Genomic DNA, 20,484 nt, shown 5'->3' with positions numbered 1-20,484 from the left:
CTCATTGGTTGAGCGCTGTGATTTTCTGACCAATAGGAGCGCGCAGAAGGCAGGCACACGTTCTCGTATTTTTTTCTCGTCCATTTTCATTTGGTACGTGGGGGGAAAAAAAAAACCTAACGGGACAACATGGCTACGCAAACGGCCCGGTATTACAGCGAGGGAGGCAGGGCAACGAAGCGCCAAAAAACCGATAACGACGGAGGAATGGCGACTGTGAGTAACACGCGCGTCTGGAGAAAACCTTACACTTTCTGTTCTTTATTTTTTGTTTTTTTCGAAAGCCGAGTACGCTTTTGCGACCTCGCGCGCAAGTGGCGCGAGCTAGCCGCACAGCCCTGTTAGCTTGCTAAGCCGAACGCCTTTGTTTCTTTTCTTCTTCTTTTTTTCCGCCGAAAACTCAGCGGACTCCATTTTATTGCACGGGGATTATGTGAAGTAAAATGCGTTCTAGAGGCATTGCCTAACAAATATAAACTTACTCGTGGTCATAATGGTGCAGGAACATGACACCACTACGTTGCTAGTTGGTTAGCTTTGTGGAGCTTTAACGACTAGCTAGCATGAATGAATGTAGTTAGCTAGCAAGTTAGCAGAAGTCGCGTGGAAGAACGCCCCAAGAGGCCACAGGGCCTGTTTAGTGCGATGGTGCTTGATAAAGCTAATTAAGATTCCTTTTAAATCTAGCTCAGCATTTATCACTGGATGGGAAGGTATTAACTACATTACAATAATTCACGCCCATAATGCTCTAGGTGCAAATAAAGCAGTATTCCAGATATCTCAGTAAAGCACAAGTTGCCCTGCCCTGCACATGTCTAACTGATTTCCCCAGATTAACACACACACCTAGATCCAGGATGGATTGTTAACTAGTTAAATAATTGAAAAGTGCAGGACAGGGCTACTCCAGGACCAGGGTTGGGTTGGGTTGGGTTGGATTGGGTTGGGTTGGGTTGGGTTGGGGGGGGGGATGTGCCCTAAAGCATGAATAGTGTTAAGACTTCAAGTTCATACACAGTTCATCAAGGTATCTGGGAACTGTTTGGGTTTCAGCTTTGCCTGACAACTAATAGTCAGTGTGATGAAACCGGTTAAACAACAACTGAACGAAAGTGAACTTGAGAGCTCACCTAATTGCTCCGGATTACATGTTAGGTCTCGTGACATTAAGGCTCAAGTGGTTAAGGCTCTGGGTTGTTGATCAGAGAATCCGGGTTCAAGCCACAGCAACACCACCAAGCTCCACTGTTGGGCAATTGAGCAAGGCTCTTAACCCTCCCTGCTGCAGGGGTGCTGCCCCTGTGCTCTGACCCCAACTTCCTCAGCTGGGATATGCGAAGAAAAGAATTCCACTGTGCTGTAATGTATGTGTGGTGATAAAGGACTTCTTTCCCTCAGTTCGTTATACCACAACACTGCTGAATAATTGGTCGGAAGGCGTTGATTAATTATCTATAATGGCAACACACAATCCTGCTGGCTGCATTTGTTCTTATGTCATCGTTTCTATAGTAACAGCTTATATGATGGTTTTGCCACATGAAGACATAATCATTAATATTATAATCATTTCTTTACTGAGACAGTTATGTAACATTTATGTAAGGAGTCTTCACTATCAGTAGGCTTTCCTCCTATGGCATGTCCGCAGGACGGGATTTTGCACTTCATAGATTTTTTTCGAGAGTGAGAAAGAAAAGTGAGGGAACAGCTGTTTATCGCTGCTGTAATGTACGTCACAAAAGGAAACAAGGTGTCTAACAGACATTACATAACATGGAAGATAACTGAAATGGTTAAAAAGGCATGCTTGTATTAGAATATGTGCCGTTTTATTCCTTATGTAATGGGTAGGTACAGATTAGTTTCGAGCTTAACCACAGTAAAATACTGGACATGGTAGGATGAACATCAAAGAATAGTTCTGCAAAAAAAAATTTCCCTTTGTTCCAGATGTGGTTGTGGTTCCAGATGTGTTGACTAAAGTAATTTTGCACTGGAGCGATGCCATTAATGTAGTTATCACCTATACTCTGTCACAAGGAGAATCTTTTCAGTGTCAAGTTTGATTTCAGACATATTTTGCATAATCTTAATTTTATATAGCCTGGTGAGTTTGAATGTCAGCCTAAACCGAGCAGGCATAACATTATGACCACTGACAGGAAGTGAATAACACTGGATATCTCCTTATCATGGCACCTGTTAGTGGGTGGGATATATTAGGCAGGAAGTGAACATTTTGTCCTCAAAGCTGATGTGTTAGTAGCAGGAAAAAATGGGCAAGTGCGAAGATTCGAGCGAGTTTGACAAGGGCAAAATTGTGATGGCAGGTGGTCATAATGTTATGCCTGATCTGTGTATATTGTTATATTTCAGTGGATCACAAACTGTAGTAAATTGTGTACTTTTGAGGGAGGGGGGGGTTTGCACAGAATTGTTAATATTTGTGTTGAGCTTTCTGACTCATATTTTTAATGTCATTTTGTGTAATCTCTATGACCACTGTGTATTACAGGAGGGATATGATGACCCTCGCAAACCTCTCCCATCCCTTGTGGTCCACATAAGAGGGTTGGTGGATGGAGTTTTGGAAGCAGACATTGTTGAAGCTCTGCAGGAATTTGGAACCATCAGGTATGTGCATCTCATAATCTGCTGTACTACTTTATGTAACTTGGCACTGCTACCTCATTTCAGAGTAAGCATTTGAATGTTAATTCAATTATAAAAGGGTGTGCAAACTTGTGCAACCAGGTTATTGTGACTCTCTTCTCCCTATTTTTCCCTGAAATGTTTCTGTTTTCACAACATGATTTATCTTGGTTTAATTTTTCTTTATTTTTGCATCATAAAAACCTACCATGTTAACAGGGGTGTGTAGATATTTTATCACCTAGGTGTGTCTTAAACTGTAAACCTGCCTGTGCAGCATCTATAACCTTGCCTTAGCCCCTTTTCTAAAATGAAAGCCTGCTGCTTTCTCTGGAACGATTTTTGTATTTTGGTGTCATCGTCTATTTTCTATCGCCAAACCGGTGGCGTTTTTAGAGTAAATCTTAGTTACCACTTTAAATGCAGCTCAAATGACTGAACTGCACTTGCATAATAGTCCTGTTTAGTATGTCTGTGTTTAAGCTGCATGTTGAATGAGAGAGATGCTTGCTGTTTATACATTTGTGTGCACAAGCTTCCAAACAAAACTCCTAACCACTATATCTGTTATTCTGGGGCACCCCCTCACCTGCAACTGCTCCAAATATTATGCGGTCCTGGTTTCATGTCCGGGTTTGTTGTTTGTTCGTTAGCTTGTGGTTGTGAGAGCTGCAGAACCATCTCATTCGTGTGCAAATAGAAAAAAGCAATTATGCCGCCACCTTCTCCATCTCTAATCAGTGTTTGGCTTGCCAAAACGAACCGAGACAGTAACTGACATCTCACTACTATGTTTGTGCCTCGCTCACCGCTGAAAATTGCTGCTTTTATTATTTGTCAGTGTTGCCAAAATGAGCCCTATACTCATTCCTTCTTCTTTAAAGACCAGCAGCAGGCCTGTTAATGAAACTGATTTTTCGTGTTTAAAGGAACATCATGTAACACATTTTATGAGACCGCATTAAAAATGCAGAAGTTTCCATGGCAGTGGTTCAAAAGTATGCAGCAAAACTCCAGCACTCCATTGTTATAAAGGCTGTTCAACTCAAAGCATCATCTACTTTCAAATCCTTCCATTCACACACCTGATAATGATAATTTTGTGGCATTATTTTAGGGGGGAAATACTTTGATTGCCTTTGTTTTCTTTTCCCCTTAACTGCATTACCTTTGGTATTTGGAAAATGAATGGTTGTGGTTCAGACAGATTCTTTCCTGTCTCGACAGTTATGTGGTGCTGATGCCCAAAAAGCGCCAAGCCCTAGTTGAATATGAGGACATGAGCGGCTCTTGCAACGCTGTAACATACGCTAACGACAACCAGATCTACATTGCTGGAAATCCTGCTTATGTGAATTACTCCACCAGTCAGAAGATCTCCCGGCCCGGCGATTCCGACGACTCGCGCAGTGTTAATAATGTTTTGTTATTCACAATCATGAACCCCATTTATCCCATCACCACGGTAATACACTCAAGCAACTCTGCAACTTCCTTACTTTATTATTTGTACATGAACAGTCATGGCTGTGATTTACATATAGAACCACAGCCACAAATTTTTTTACACTTTTTAAATATTTTTATTCTTATCCTGCAGGATGTGCTGTATACCATCTGCAACAATTGTGGTCCTGTTCAAAGAATTGTCATCTTCAGGAAGAATGGTGTCCAGGCCATGGTGGAATATCCTTTACTGCTTTAGACAATGTGTCAATTCTGCCTACAACATGCATTCCCTGGTTTGAGTTTCTGTCACTGCAGAGTTTCACATGTTCTCCTGAAAATTTTCCTCTGGTTTCATCTCACCTCCCTAATGCACTGAATAGCATGTATTGGCTTCAGTGAACAGCCTCACTCTATGCATGTGTGTATATGTGCTCTGCAATGGACTGGTGTCCCATCTAGAGTGTGTTTTTGTGTCATGGTGTTCCTTGGACTGCCTCTGGATTCATCACAACACTGAGTGGTCACTGCAGATGAATGATTGAATGACCCTGCCTTGTAAGAGCTTGTTGAATAGTGGCTGTGATGTTAGAATGTGTATTTCTTTTCCTTAATTATTCGCACATTTGATTCAGTCCAGAGTGCACAGCGGGCCAAAGCCTCTCTCAATGGTGCTGATATATATTCAGGCTGCTGCACACTCAAGATTGAGTATGCCAAGGTAAGTGGAGCTCTGTGTTGTTGGGATATATTTAGAAAACACACACACAAACACAGTAGTATCCATTTGTTAAAAGCAGGAGTGTAGGTAGTGTGTCCATTCGTCTGCTTTTACATGCTTTTACGCTATATCGGGTATGGGCAAATGATTAATTTATTAGCTAGTCCACTGGGCAAGTGGAAATGCCAGGATGCTGCTAAGTCCCACTTTCTGGTTGCCTGTAAAACGTTTAACCAGGCTCAAAAGTTGGTCTTTAAAATAATGCAATATGTATGGTGATCTACTTAGCATAGGTCCACCAACACTGATTTTATTCTCCTTCTTAAATATGCTATCAGCCATATAAATTAAGCAATATCACACAAGCAAGAGTATGGTTATGCTGAATACCTTGTATACAATTTAATATTGACATTTTGGACACATTTTCCAAATACCTATATCTTCCTTTTGAATTCTGAAAAGAATCTCAACCATTTTGTTCTAATGATTTAGCTTAGTTAGATTGTTCTATAGTTAACCAGCTCGCACATCGTCTGCTGTTTGTATCAGATGGGTTAGAAGCTTTAATATAGTTACAGGATCATCATTTAGATTACGCACACATACCAAATTAAAACTTTTTTGCAAAAGTCAGTATGATTTTATTTATTTTTTTCCTTCTATGGATCCAGTTTTATTCTCTCTTCATTCTATTAGGGTAGAGTATTAGTAGTGGATGTGGACCTGAGATATTCTGATATTGGCAGAATTACCTTTTGGAAACAAGCCTAATGATTAGTTTTCCTCCTCACAGCCAACACGCCTCAACGTGTTCAAGAATGACCAGGACACATGGGACTATACCAATCCAAACCTGAGCAGCCAAGGTAACGTGAGCAGCTGGACATCTTTGTATTCTGACACAACTCAGCATTCTTACTGCCACTGTGGAGAATAGCTAAGTGGGTGGGAGTGGGTCATGTTAGACTTCAGGAGCTCTGTTGCTTAATTGTGCAGCCTAGCACAGGTCCTTGCTGTCATTGAGGCATGGCAGGTAGCAGAGAGGTTTTTTGTGACCTTGTTTCTGAAATTTTCAGAATATTATGAGCTCTTTTTCTTAACAAGGCAAGGTTGAACGGAGCAACTGGACCACTAAGTATGCATCACTGAGGGAAATATTTTAAGGTGTTACTGTTTTGGCCATTTCACAAAAAAAAAAAAAAAGCATTTTTCTAATCCAGGACCATTTTGAGGAAACCTAGACCATTTCAGGAGCTCTGGAACTTTCCACAGGGGATATCAGGGCCGATAGTTAGTTTTGGGGGGACAAAGGTGCCTCGTGTAACCATAGTTAGAAAAACCTTTCTTAAGAGCTTTTAGTGCTTTATCATTTCATGATATAGTGGCTCATCTTTATTCAAAACTATTCAAACTCTGTGTTACTCAGCATCTGTCTGTTTACATCATATAACTGTATGTAAGGGGGTTTTGTGGAGACTAGTATAGTGCTATTGGAAATGTCAGTCCCTTTATCTCACTTCCGTTGTGTTGCACAAGGTTCACCACCCCTGCAGTGCAGTAGAAATGTCTAGCAGGGTTTTGTCCAGGAACTGCGTAGAGCTCATTGTGGATGGTTTCAGGTTTTAGTTCCTTAAAAGGTTCTGGAATCTTGAGGTGAATGTGCTTATTGTGTTTTTTAGGTTGTATTTTAACCAATTTAGTGACTTAAAAGGTATTTGGAGAAGTGCCTTTTGCACTCACTAAAAAAAATATATATATATTTATCAATTTTTAATTTGCCTGCTTATGGGCCAGTTGCTCCTCTACACTGTACAAATAATGTAAACTGCTTCAAAACATCAGCTGCAACAACACACTTGGACAATGAAGAGTGCACTTTTTGCATACACGGAAGACATGTCAGTTTTCTCAGCTCCACATCTGCAAGAGCACTCTCTCCTTCAACAACCAGAAGGAAAGCATAAGCATGATAGAGAAGCCATGCCATTCCGACACTCTACACAAGAGATACAACACATTTTACACTCCTCATCTCCTGAACCACCACTGAACCACCACAGCCACGAAGACGCGCCACCCTACGGCATGACACACATTCTGATTATTTGTGTTAGAAAAATAATACACATGCCACTGAAAGAATACCATCACCACCCCACTGTGACACAGCACCAACACCACCAACTGCTGATAAAGGAATCTTCAGGGGGGGAAAAACACATGTTCCAAACAGACAAAAAAAAAAAAAAAAATCCAGCCCATGCACACAGAGGACAAGTCATTCAAGAAACAAAAAACACCACCTCTGAACCCTACTCATCTATGGTTGTGTATTTTGCTCCCTGTTCCTCACTCTCGACTCCTTGAACAAAATGTGCCCACATACCACACAAAAAGCATCCGCGATGACCTACTGACAATAGCTCTGATTTCTGCAAGAACTGATACACCACCCGTATGAGGAAGAGGTCACCCACACAGACCACATGCTGACACCTTTGATTACAGAATACTAATTATCCAGCATACCTCCCATCTCTAGATCTCCCTAACTATTTTACCTCTCAATGTGTGTTTTTTTTTTTTTCCCTTTCTATTTTTAGTCTTATGACCTACTTTGTAACACCTTCCAATATGATGCAGGTTTGGCATTGTCTCTAGTGGGACTCTGAAATGAGCAAAAATCCACCACGCTGCAAGCTGTGTGTGATGACATGGACAGTATGTTTAAATAAAAGAAAAAATATGGACTCCTGGAAGAATATGGATGAGCCACGGCGGCACTTTGGTCTCGGACAAAGAGGACGGAGTCTTTAAAACTAAACTGAGTTGGGAGGAAAAAAATGGAAACGTGTTTTTTTAACTTTCAAGTGACAGAGAGGAAGAGGATCTCACCTTTGGCTAATTGACCACCTGTGCCACCCGCATCACCCTCTACCCCTCCCCTTGAGTTGGAGCTGTAAGTATCCCCAAGCTTGTGTTGTCTTGGAGTGATGCTTTGATGGTTTTTTTTTTCTGACAAATTGATATGTACCTAACTTGCTATCGCTTTCCCTCTCCAATCTCCATTTGCCTGTTTATCCAGTGGACTCCAGTTTCGTGTTGCTGTGCTGCATCAGTAGTACTGCTATATTTTTCTTGTACTATGTTCAGGGCATGTGACACTTAAGCCCCTTAGTTTAAGCCCCTTGCTTTAAGAACTGTTGTCTTGCGTTGAAGAAAATGCCACAAAACGAGTTTGAGATTCATGTTTGCAATGTTTGTACCTGAACAGGTGCAGACGCTGATGGCGATGAGGGCGAACAAGGTGTGTGTGCATCCCAGGCTTTTATTTTTATCCTTCCTGTTTTTGTTTTTTTTCTTCTCTCAATATACATCATGTAATCACTGATTTAATTGTTTATTTGGCAATTGATGATTTGAGCTAGTTGCTCATACTTGTCTCCATTGCATTCCTTTTCCACACATATTGGTGCTGGTTCACATTGTCTAGGGCTCATCTACCAATTGCATATTCATTTTTGGTGTAGCTCTTTTTCTGCCGTCTATTTCTGGTCTCCACTCTTTCCTATCCAATTGGTTTTTAAGCTACGTATAATTTTATATATTAAGCTACACATTTTTTTTTTTTTTGGCAAATTCATCTTCCACCCTTTCTCCCTGTCACTGTATTCTTCTTTTCCCTTTCATGGCCTCCTTCCCTCTCTTGCCTCTCAGATATGAATGGCCACTCCAACAAGCGCCAGAGGCAGCCGGCTCTGCTGGGACACCACCCTACAGAGTACGGTAAGGCTCCTGGTGGACACCCAACACATTCGCTCACAAAACGGGGAGTGATTGTGCTTGTTTAATTCGGGTGCATAGATCCACAGTGGCAGTAAGACGGTGCTGTGTTGAGTCATTCAGATTTGCAACGATATGTGGAGGTTAAATTTAAGCCATCGTCGTTCGTGTGTCTGCTTGCCAGGTGGATATGGGTACCAGGACGAGAGTTACGGCGGTTATGACGGACGCCGCGTTGGTCCATCTATGGGAGGTCCACGCAGGGGCGGCGCTAGTCAGCGTTACGGTGGCCAGTACGGAGCCCCACCACCACCACCTCCAGGGGAATACAGTGCTCATGCAGAGTCACCTGTCATGATGGTCTATGGTCTGGAGCCATCCAAAATAAATGCAGACAGGGTGTTCAACATCTTCTGCCTCTATGGCAATGTCGAGAGGGTAAGCAGAGAAGGCTTAAACAACATATACTTTTGAAGATCTCTTTAAGGTGTAAAAAGATTATTTTATTTATTTGATGATATTTCCAGGTGAAATTCATGAAGAGCAAACCAGGTGCTGCCATGGTGGAAATGGGAGACTGCTATGCCGTCGACCGGGCCATTTGTCATCTAAACAACTATTTCCTATTCAACCAGAAGCTTAATGTCTGGCAAGTATTGTGATTGTTCACGTCTCTCAAGAAATCAAAGTCGATGTTTCCGATATGGTCTATGTAAATAATGCTTTTAAAACACTTTTACATTCTATATTGCAAAACATCACTGCTATTAACTATGGGGTGTCTGAAAAGTCAGGAACCAGTGAGAGTAAAACCTCTGAAATCTTTTTTGCAAATTTTCGTCAACATGTTTGGATCAACGAAAGCAGCCTTTTTTTGGTATAGTTTGGTTTTATTGACTTTTATAGTTGCTGTCCTAGGATTTGTAGTATCTTACTGGCAAGAGGCTACAAACAACCTTAGATAAGGACAGAATTGGCATTTGCAGCTTCATGAAACATCATCAGACTCTCTTCATCCTTGTAGTGTGTCCAAGCAGCAGGCCATCATGCCAGGTCAGTCATATGAGCTAGAGGACGGCAGCAGCAGCTTTAAAGACTTCCACGGCAGTCGGAACAACCGCTTTTCCTCCCCAGAACAGGCGGCCAAGAACCGCATCCAGCATCCGAGCAACGTCCTGCACTTCTTTAATGCCGCCCCAGAAGCCTCAGTTGAAATCTTCTCTGAGGTCAGTTCAGCAGCCTGAGTTGCAGATTGTTTTTTTGTTTTTTTTTATAGGGTTTAATTGACCTGTCATTCATAAGCATCTGTTTCTTCTGTTGGCAGATCTGTGAGGAACTTGGTTTGAAGAGTCCATCTAATATAAAATTGTTTGCAGCAAAAGGTGAGAGACTCCTTGAGGGCTATATTTGTTTGTGGTGGTGGTGGTGGTTGAGAGAAAAATATATGATTTAGATTTTGTGACTGTTAGGGGTGCAACGATGCATTGCGACGTGATACAAAAATGTGTATCAAAGAAATATGCAAAGTGAAGTGGTGGTGATTAGGAGAAAAATTCGAAGTCTAATTTAAGAAGAAATATCGCGTGTTTAGCATTGAGACTGACCTGAATTGTGTGGGTGAGGATAGCAGCGTAATAGTTTTGTGTGTTAGTGCTAATGAATCCTTTCTTACTGCAGGTGGTGCTTCATCTGAGAGAAGCTCTTCAGGGCTTCTAGAGTGGGAATCTGTTAATGATGCCATGGAAGCCCTTGCCATGATGAACCATTACCAAATGAAGAACCCTAGTGAGTGTTGGAGAGTTGTTTACTGTAATGAGGGTGAAATAATCGAACAGATAAATCTGATTGCTCTAGTTACTTTTCTGACCTACTATACTTTTGTGTTCCTGTTTTTCCTACTCTAGATGGCCCATACCCCTACACACTAAAGCTGTGCTTCTCCACTGCGCAGCACGCAAATTGAAAAACGGCCATCATCACAAGCTCGGCACCGCCACAACTTCACTGTCCTATGTTCATCGTCCTTCATGTGTGCAGTTAATATCGAAAGTCTTTCTATTGAGTGAGCCACAGCGTGCGCTGAGAATCAGCTTGGCAGAACTGTTAAAATCTTGTTTTTATAGAAGAGGAGAAAGGTGAAATGCTTTTGTACCAGTTTTTTTCTTGTTTTGATTATTGTATTTTTTTTTTTTAAATTGCTTTCCATTATTGACTGTTAGCTGTGTGCTCAGCGCCTGACTTTTCGAAGCGGCAGCCTGTAAAGGAAAGCCTGCATTTTTCTCTAATTGTAAAATAAAATTAGTGATGATTAGTTCTTTGTCATGGCTATTTAATATAGCAGCTATTTAGTGTGAGAATCTGTTTTCAGTGACTTTGCTGAATTTTAATAAATTGAGAAATATCCATAGAAGTCATGTATTCCATTCACGAGGCTCTGGGTGACACGTTTTTAATCATTTTTAAAATATAATTAAATATATAATTTACTCAGCACTAAAAATCTGAATAACAATATTTCTAACCAAGAAATGGTACAGAAATACAGACCAAAATGACCAGTGAGACAGGAAGCTGTGAAGCAATACATTTACATGAAAATGGGTGGTGTAAGGAAAGTTGCTGTTGCCACCCTGAAGTTGATTATTTTCTAATAACAGCATGTCCTGATGTGTTGTGTACCATTTTATGTGGTGTAAGAGCGAAATAATGCCACTGATTTCATTTAAAAATAAAAGAAAGGATCATTAAGACGAAGCCTAAGCTGAAGACTAGTTCAGCTTCTAATGATGCCCCTTACTCAGTGTATTTTTTTTTTCCTGTTCCTTTCATCTTAAACACAAGGACCTTGCTGCACCCTCCATCCAACTAACCATTACACATCATTTAATATGTAGCAAGACTATTTTGTGGATCAATTATTCATAAATGCAATTTTTTCATTTCCAGAAATGATAATTTGTTGATATGGCTATAGCTATGTAATAGACTTGGTACCTAAGCACTCTGCACCTGAACGTTTTAATCCTCATGTTTTCTTGGGACGTTTTTCCTTGCCACTCTTTCTTTTGAGTAGCCCATTATAGAAATTTAGCTATAGATCTAGATTTCTAAAGGCACTTAGGGATACGAGTATTTGATAGTTTATGTCTGACAGCGACACAACACCAGTCACACATGCATCCGTGTTTTGCAGCATATGCTTTCAAAGCGTTGAATTTCACTTCAGCAGTTTGAGCAACAGTAGCTCGTCTGTTGGATCGGATCACACGGGTCAGCCTTCAACCAACACGTGCATCAGTGAGCCTTGGCCGCCCATGACCCTGTTGGCGGTTCACCACTGTTCCTTCCTTGGACCACTTTTGATAGATACTGACCACTGCAGACCGGGAACACCCCACAAGAGCTGCAGTTTTGGAGATGCTCTGATCCAGTGGTCTAGCCATCACAATCTGTCCCTTATCAAACTCACTCAAATCCTTACACTTGCCCATTTTTCCTGCTTCTAACACATCAACTCTGAGGACAAAATGCTCACTTGCTGCCTAATATATCCCACCCACTAACAGGTGCCATGATGAGGAGATCATCAGTCTTATTCACAAGTCTCAGTACCATTTCTAGCCTAAATAAATGTTATAACAACACAAAAGACCTAAGATGAGCCTGATGTCAGTTTTACAAAGTCTTTGGTTCTTATTTCACAATAGAGTGCTGGTGTATAGATCACACATGTGTAAACACTGTACTCTAACTGGTGTCAGATGAAGATGTTCTAAACAGGTCTGTTATAAGATTTAAAACAACTGTAAGGAGAAGTGAATAACGTTATTTTGTTAGTGGCGCCTTTCAAGTGGTGGGGTATATTAGGCAGCATGTGAACACTCAGTTCTCAAAGTTGATGTGTTGGAGGCTGGAAAAATGGGCAAGCGTAAGGCTCTGAGGGACTGGGATCACCCCACAAGACCTGCAGTTTTGGAGATGCTTTGGCACAGTGATCTAGTCGTTACAATTTGGCCCTTGAGGGCGAGACTCGAACCCAGGACGTTGGAGGTGTGAGGCGTACGACAGAGCAGAAGATAAGGATTGAGTTTTCTACCACTTTCATGATGTTTTTGTTAAATATCATTTAACCATGCGACCAAATGGTCTATAAACCGCTACAGAGTTTTCTGTCCCTTCTCAGCCACCGTACCAACATGGCGTCCATTATAAATATTTATACTGCGTACCAAATCAGGCGGAGTCCTTATTGGATATGAAGCAAACTACGTAAAGTGTGAAAGTCATCGTGTCATACCCTACACAGTGCGTTCAGACACACAGGAAGGCATTTGGACTTTGCATCTGAATATCTGTACAAAGAGCAATGTACTGCGGTGTGAGAGCTGCTGTTTTGGGAAGTAAGTGTGTCCTGGCACGAGACTAGGGTTACCTTTTTGCTTTTAAGCGATCTTCATTCAAACCTTTTAACTTGTTCATCATTCAGCATAAAATCTATAGTGTTTGTGTAATTGTTATGCCTTCGACATGTCCATTCCTTACATTCGCAGTGGACAGCATTAAACTAGTAGGTAACAGGACATTGGACACGAGTGAGTGAAACTAGGTGAAAGGTCACAGCCTACTTTTGGGTTGTGTTTCAAATCTAAGGGCTAGTGATGTGTCACAAGTGTCCTTTACAAGAGACACGAGATATGTTTATTTGTAATGTTCAGGATCTAAAGATTGCCCACGTTTTAAAAATGATGAAAATTGTGTGTGTGTGTGTGTATTGTTTTGCTTAATTAAGCAATAAACAAAGTCAATAATAAATGACGAGACTGTTGTTAGATTATGTAAACAAAAAGTAAAGTTACTGTTAGCACTCTGATGTAGATATTATTTTTTTATTCTGTTCATAGTTACAGTTCATGTTGGGGGAATGCAAAGAAGTTCATGTTGTCACTTGTGTCGTTCCTTCACCATAAGACAAAAGACAAAAATGCTTTTACTGAAAAGCCACAAAGACAGTCTTCCAGCTGTCCCGAAAACTGACCTGTGTCTGATGATGATCTTTCGGCTGCTCCCTACGTGTGTGAGGGGTCGCCACAGCAGACCAACTGGTCTGCACAACAACTTGGCACAGGTTTAATGCCGGATGCCCTACCTGACGCAACCCTCCCATTTTATCCGGGCTTGGCACCGGCACTGCATCCAGTGGCTGGGGTTTGGGCACTGGCTGGGAATTGAACCCGGGCCTTCCGCATGGTAGGCGAGAAACCTACCACTGAGCCACCAGTGCCCAAAAACTGATAGTCTCTAAAAAGTGATATCTTTTTCACTGACAATAGAGAATCTTTTCCGAAATACTAAAATAATGTCTCCTAACAGATGACAACATCTGGCTGTAAGTAGACATGTATGGGGGCCATAGACGAGTGTCCTTTAATTGATCTATGTAAATATTTATTGTATCAATCAGGCAGGGATCTGTGGTTTCCAACTCTGAACACTGTTCGAGCCATGTCGTCTTCAGGAGGCCCGACGCCACCCTTCACCACCCTGTCAATCACCCACCCAGCTAACCACATCACTCATGTAGAGTTGCACCGACCTGAGAAACGCAACTCCATGAACAAGGCGTACTGGAGGTATCAACATTTTAAAATAACTGGACAATAGCTATGATTCTGGTGCATTCTGGTTATTTATACTGATCAGGCATAACATTATGAGCACTGAGAGGTGAAACGAATAAGACTGATGATCTCATCATGGCACCTGTTAGTGGGTGGGATATATTAGGCAGCAAGTGAACATTTTGTCCTCAAGGTTGATGTGTTAGAAGCAGGAGAAATGGACAAGCGTAAGGATTTGAGCGAGTTTGACGAAGGGCCAAATTGTGATGGCTAGACCACTGGATCAGAGCATCTCCAAAACTGCAGCTCTTGTGGGGTGTTCCCGGTCTGCAGTGGTCAGTATCTATGAAAAGTGGTCCAAGGAAGGCTGGCCCGTGTGATCTGATCCAACAGACGAGCTACTGTTGCTCAAACTGCTGAAGAAGTTAATGCTGGTTCTAATTAAAGAAGTTAATGCTGGTTCTGATAGAAAGGTGTCAGGGACCAACACAAGATTAGGCAGGTGGTCATAATGTTATGCCTGATCAGTGTATGTTGTAAGCTTCATACCCCGTCATAGTCAAAATTTCATAACAACATCAATAATGCTGTTTTTCCGTGTGTGTGTGTGTGTGTGTTTTCACAGTGAAATGGTCGATTGCTTTAATCAGATTGCTGAAGACTCAGAGTGCCGTGTAGTGGTGTTCTCAGGTGCTGGGAAAGTTTTCACTGCAGGTACAGAAATACAGAATTTTTGTGCAGATGTCCATTACTCTCACTCTCATTGTCGTTGATTATTTGAGCAATATCTCCATGTGCCGCAACTACAGCACTAAGTGAGCAAGTGAATTTGAAATATTTAATGTTTTTCTGCTTTAGAACTTATTAAACATAGAATTAAGTTTTAAGTTATAAGTCTTTCTAATTATTGATGTGCCTGGGTATTCACAGTTACACAGTTAATTAAGGTGCCATTATTTCAGTATTCAATTTAATTCAGATTGAATTCAGTTCACTTTTATTCATGAAGTGCTTTTTATGAATGGACATTGACACAAAGCAGCTTTATAGGAATATATAAAATCAGGATCTAAATTTTACACTAATAAACCATCTGAGATGATATTATGAAGAAATCTTGCACCTGACTCAGAAGGGAATCTCGGTGGCTGTGTACTGTATGGTCCAAAAGTTTGATCATATAACCAGGAAATTCATTCTATTTTTTTATATGAAGTGTTTTGTTGAAGTTATCAACTGACGGAAACGATGGATGTTCATAGTGATTGAAATTGTAGTCATGAGATGGTACCATCCAGAGTAATCTGAGAATGTTCAGGTGTTTGGGTATTTATTATGGCCTTTATTGCTATGGAGTCAATGTCAGGTGTAGCATTCTAGGAGTTGTAGGTGTTCATCAACTCAAAAACAAAACAAAAAAAGAAGTATTTTTATATAAATGTTCAACTATGAGGTCTGATGGACAGACAGTAACTTTCAGTACAGCTGCATGAAAAATATGAAACAACAATTCACGCAACTTGGGTTGCCAGATTAAGTTCATTTTACACCATATAATCGAGCACAAGCTGCTACAGCAGAGCTACATGCAAGAAATATTGAGTTGACACTCTATATAACTCCTGTGCATTTATTTCTTGTGCATGCTGTTCAACAGGATTCTGTATTACGTCTGTCAAGCACAAATGTTAATAATTCTTGAAAATTCCTGGAAAATTCCATTACTTTTGGCACATTAAATACGCCTTTCCGTCATCTCCAAGCAGTTAACAACTCAATAACAGACATCTGGATAATTTCATCAGACAGAAATCATCTACTTCATACCAGCTTCCTAGACTCAGACAGCTTTCTGTGTGTTTCAGTGCGTCACACCACACAATACACCACATGACTAATAAACCAGCATGTCATAGAACATTTTTCTGCCTTTGTTGAAAGAACCCCGTTTCCTTCTGGGTAGGTCTTGACCTTATGGACATCGCTGGTGATTTGCTGCAGCCCAAGGGAGACGATGCAGCCAGGATAGCTTGGTATCTCCGTGCCATTGTTTCCAAATACCAGAAAACGTTCTCAGTCATTGAAAAGGTAGCCTTCGTTATATTTTTTGTTGCACTGCATGAATTAAAATGTAAAAAATAATCATTTTTATATAGCATGCTTAATCTGGAGCAGTCAAGGCTTAGTGTGTAATAAAATATATCAAAAATGTAAAAAAAATAAATAAATAAATAAAATATTTTTATTTATTTACTTTTGTTTTTGTCCCATACACAATACAACATGTAGTGAAATGTTTTCAAGTGTCCGTGTCATAAATAGAATAAAAATAGAATATGAGGAGCTTCTATAAAAATAGACATAGCCATTAAATCACTTATCTTGTCACTTCTAGTGCTGGCTGTTCCATTGTTCCTCACTCTAAACAGTTGCTGGTTGGTCATTAAAGTATTACTTTATTTATTTTTTTAAAGTATAGTGTATATATATATATATATATACACTATATACATAATATATATATATATATATAATATATATATATAGTATATAAGTATATATTTTTAAGTTAGTCTTGCCTTTTATACCACAGCTCTGTTAAATACTTGATTCTCATTCGTCAGAAGTTATTAAATTGATTCATTTTCTATATCAGCTCTGATGCTAGGTCCATCTGCAACTCAGCTCACGGGTTCATATTAATGTAGTTTTAATGCTATATCGTTTCCATAGTAACAACTTATCCATAGGATGATGGATGCACCTTGTAAAAAGATTAAAATAATCCCTTGCAATTGTTAATTTGGTGAAATTATCTATGAGGAGACGTTTATTTAGTGTCTCCAAGTTTTCTCTAATGCCATCAGGATGGATAGATTTGTTCACTGAGCAATAAGCTTAACTATAAATGCATGCAATTTGTGATTTTGTTTTTACAAAAACGCACTTGTTATACAATTAATAACCTATTGATAGTGATATAGGTTTGAAGTAATAGATCGATTGTCATGTATTAATTGAATTTTTACGCTTGATGTGTCTGCAGTGTCCGAAGCCTGTGGTGGTGGCGGTTCATGGCGCGTGTGTGGGAGCAGGTCTGTTGGGAGTGCTGAGTACAAACACCTCATACACACAGCAAACAAGAACTTTCCAGAGTTGTGGTGTCACTTTTCCTGCAAAGCTTTTTAACCATCAGACAGTTTGCTTTTGCTGGTGCTGGCACGCTATATTTAGCTTCATAAGAGTGAATTACCGACAGTTTTGTGTGTATCTGATTTCCTCTTTGGCAGGAGTGGATCTAATCACAGCCTGTGATATTCGTCTGTGCACGCAGGACGCCTGGTTTCAGGTGAAGGTATGAGGAATATTAAAGTCATATATCGCTTGCTTACACTTTCACACCATCTGTAAACAAGTTATTTTTATCTGTACGATCATACTCATTTGCATATCTAGGCAGTAAGTGATCAGAATAAATTGCTGTGACTCGTATGATCAGTCCCAGGGAAAGAGTTGACCACAAGGGGGCGCTCCGTGAACAATTAATTACATTCGCAATGTAAAAATAAACCACATTGTTTATGAAATCTGATTCTACCTCCATTTTATATTGCTATTTTGTCAGTTTTCAAAGGAAAAACTCCAAAGTTTACACCTTTTTGTATCAAGATGGTGCATTTTATAAGAGGAAAATGTCGCAGTTTTAGAATTGCTGTGTAGCCGTAAACATCTGTAGATAAACAAACAGCTAAAGTAGTACCTCAATCATGCATGGAGAATTAAAGTGATATGAAACGGATTCATACCATCAGATCCTGCTGTGTTTATTTATGTAAATTGTTTTTTAAATATTGCACTGCCGCTGTGTGTTGTTCAGGAACTGGACATTGGCTTGGCAGCAGATGTTGGAACCCTGCAGCGTCTCCCTAAAGTGATCGGCAGCCGAAGGTAAAAATGATCCAAATGTAATGCATCGGTAATGTACAAATCTAATGGGATAGGACAATTTTCTCTAATGTTTTTTTTTCTTCCTTTCAGCTTGGTGAATGAGTTAGCACTTACTGCAAGGAAAATGTATTCTGATGAAGCCAAGAGCTCTGGACTAGTCAGGTATTGTGACTCCAGAATTTGGAAAGCTATATAAATGAACTGAAGGGGGGGGGGTGGCTGAAGACGGAACGGACCTCAAACTGAAAGGGGAGATAAGGAGCACGGGCTTTATCTTTGTATGACAATGGTGAACAGAAAGAAGTTGGTTACGAGATGGTAGTGGAGTAAGTAGTAGAGTAAGAGTGTATGTGTATATATGTATATTTATTGCTAATATTAAAATGTGTTTGTTTTTTGTTGTTTATTTTTTCATTTTTCATTATAACATGTACATGCTAAAACATTGAAGACAAAGACAAAACTGTAAAAAAGGTTTAGATAGGGTTCCACTACATGGATGTTTTCATTTTCTGTACAGTCTACCTAAATATACCCGGAACTCTATCGTTGACGACGCAGCTAGAAACAAACATGCCTACAGTAAAATATTAGTGTACTGAATTCAATGTTAATTTTAAAAATAAAGCATAATTCAAGAAACACATTAACAGAACTCATGGTGACTGAAAGCTGTGACTTTGGGTTGTAATGTACAGTTTGTTTTTCCAGGTATCTCGATTATTTAGTATAAAAGAAAGTAAGTGTGTGTTCTGTTCTTCATCCCTGCAGTCGTGTGTTCCCTGATAAAGACTCTATGATAGCTGGAGCTCTGGAAATAGCAGGCGAGATCGCCTGCCGGAGTCCTGTCGCTGTCCAGGGAACCAAAATCAACCTCCTGTACTCCAGAGACCACAGTGTGTCTGAAGGCCTGGACTACATGGTAAAAATCTGCTTCAGACATGTGCAGCATTATGAGGGATCAGTGAATAATTCCCAGACACACAGTGTGGCCACAAAACAGATCTGGTAGAACAGATTCACATTGTTCTTTGGGTGAAGTTTTCAGGCTCTTTGTCAGTCAGTAGGAGCCATTTTTATATATTATTAATCGAGAGAGAGAGAAAAATCAAACTGCTAAAGGGAATAAGAAATGTAACTATAAATGGATATAAAGTGTGTTTCTTGGTCAATATTACTGTAGTCTTATATAAATCTTGGCATATGCCTACGTCTGAGATTTCTTCTCTCCATCTCCAGGCTACATGGAACATGAGCATGTTGCAGACACAGGACCTCATGAAATCCGCACAGGCAGCTCTGGAGAAGAAGAGCCCTAAAGATGTGACCTTCTCTAAGCTTTAAAGTAGAAGGAGAAGATTATTCAGGGCTGGTGGAAGCTGCCCAGTCGACTCAGCTGTGAAATGGAGACTTCATCCTCCACATATTTCTAGTTCTTCCTGCTAAGTCAAGTCTTTTTATTACTGATTAAAGAACTAATTATCGAGATTATTTGTTAATGAGGTGGTTTATTATTCGTAGGTGCCTGGGACAGTGTAACAAATGCTCCAAAGCTTGTTTCGTATGTTAACATGTACATTTAGATGATGTAGATTTTCTGCTGTTTCTGTATGACTGGAGAATTCAGTGCAAATAACAGACTCAATTTGTTTTGTCTTCCACGTGTGATTTATCGCTGAACACCTAAAGGTCTCATTGCCTTTTTGTTTTTGTTTGTGAATAAAAATATTATAACTAAAGTAAATAATATAGAGTCAACTCATTATTACAACTATATGAAAAGATTGTTGACCTGCACAAAACAAGTAATGTGTGTATAAATATATACATATATATAAGTCACTTTGGGTAAGAGTGTCCACCAAATGGTGTAATTTCACACTGTTAAAAATACCATTAGCACAATCAGGGCCTTAAATGAAAGTCAGTCATCTACTTGCCAAGCATTATTAGTGCAATCCATCCTTCCATCCATCCATTTTCTGTACAACTTATCCTACACGAGTCAGGAGTCTATCCCAGGGGAACTCTAGGTGGGTTGCCAACCTATCACAGAGCACATTCATACATTACGGATAATTTAGAGATGCCAATCATCTTACAATGCATGTCTTTTGACTAGGGGAGGAAACTGAAGTACCTCAAGGAAACCCCTGAAGTAGACGTAGAACACACACAGGGCAAAGGCAGGAATTAAACCCCCAATCCTGACAGGGCAAAGCACACACCCCCATTGGAACAATGATTTTATTGTATTGTATGTACACATATGAGACTAATAAAAACTTTATACCCATGAACTCCATC

The 20,484-nt window shown here is 40.1% G+C and overlaps 2 protein-coding genes across 4 annotated transcripts; both read left to right on the top strand.

The window, feature by feature from the left end:
- Positions 1-58: 58 nt before the first annotated feature.
- hnrnpl2 (heterogeneous nuclear ribonucleoprotein L2) lies at positions 59-11,014 on the top strand. Of its 3 annotated transcripts, XM_058418287.1 has the most exons (14): positions 59-216; positions 2,522-2,640; positions 3,886-4,123; positions 4,259-4,346; positions 4,731-4,825; positions 5,622-5,694; positions 8,103-8,135; positions 8,546-8,614; positions 8,796-9,049; positions 9,139-9,260; positions 9,636-9,837; positions 9,936-9,993; positions 10,289-10,396; positions 10,516-11,014. In XM_058418287.1, exons 1-14 carry the CDS (start codon positions 130-132, stop codon positions 10,572-10,574), a joined length of 1,605 nt encoding a protein of 534 aa, XP_058274270.1. In that variant the 5' UTR covers positions 59-129; the 3' UTR covers positions 10,575-11,014. The 3 variants fall into 3 exon arrangements, with proteins under 3 accessions (XP_058274270.1, XP_058274271.1, XP_058274272.1); XM_058418288.1 differs by lacking the exon at positions 8,546-8,614; XM_058418289.1 differs by lacking the exons at positions 8,103-8,135; positions 8,546-8,614.
- A 1,793-nt stretch (positions 11,015-12,807) lies between these two features.
- On the top strand, positions 12,808-19,924 carry ech1 (enoyl CoA hydratase 1, peroxisomal). Its single transcript, XM_058418290.1, has 10 exons — positions 12,808-13,011; positions 14,073-14,241; positions 14,855-14,943; positions 16,193-16,317; positions 17,276-17,324; positions 17,520-17,584; positions 18,107-18,177; positions 18,268-18,339; positions 18,949-19,099; positions 19,417-19,924. The coding sequence occupies exons 1-10, from the start codon at positions 12,978-12,980 to the stop codon at positions 19,519-19,521; spliced, it is 930 nt and encodes a 309-aa protein (XP_058274273.1). The 5' UTR covers positions 12,808-12,977; the 3' UTR covers positions 19,522-19,924.
- Positions 19,925-20,484: the final 560 nt, after the last annotated feature.

The sequence above is a fragment of the Hemibagrus wyckioides genome, linkage group LG20 (genome assembly GCF_019097595.1).
Source record: "Hemibagrus wyckioides isolate EC202008001 linkage group LG20, SWU_Hwy_1.0, whole genome shotgun sequence".
NCBI classification, from domain to species: domain Eukaryota; kingdom Metazoa; phylum Chordata; class Actinopteri; order Siluriformes; family Bagridae; genus Hemibagrus; species Hemibagrus wyckioides.
Note: the sequence above shows the minus strand (reverse complement) of the source record. Positions and strands in the feature narration are given on the sequence as shown.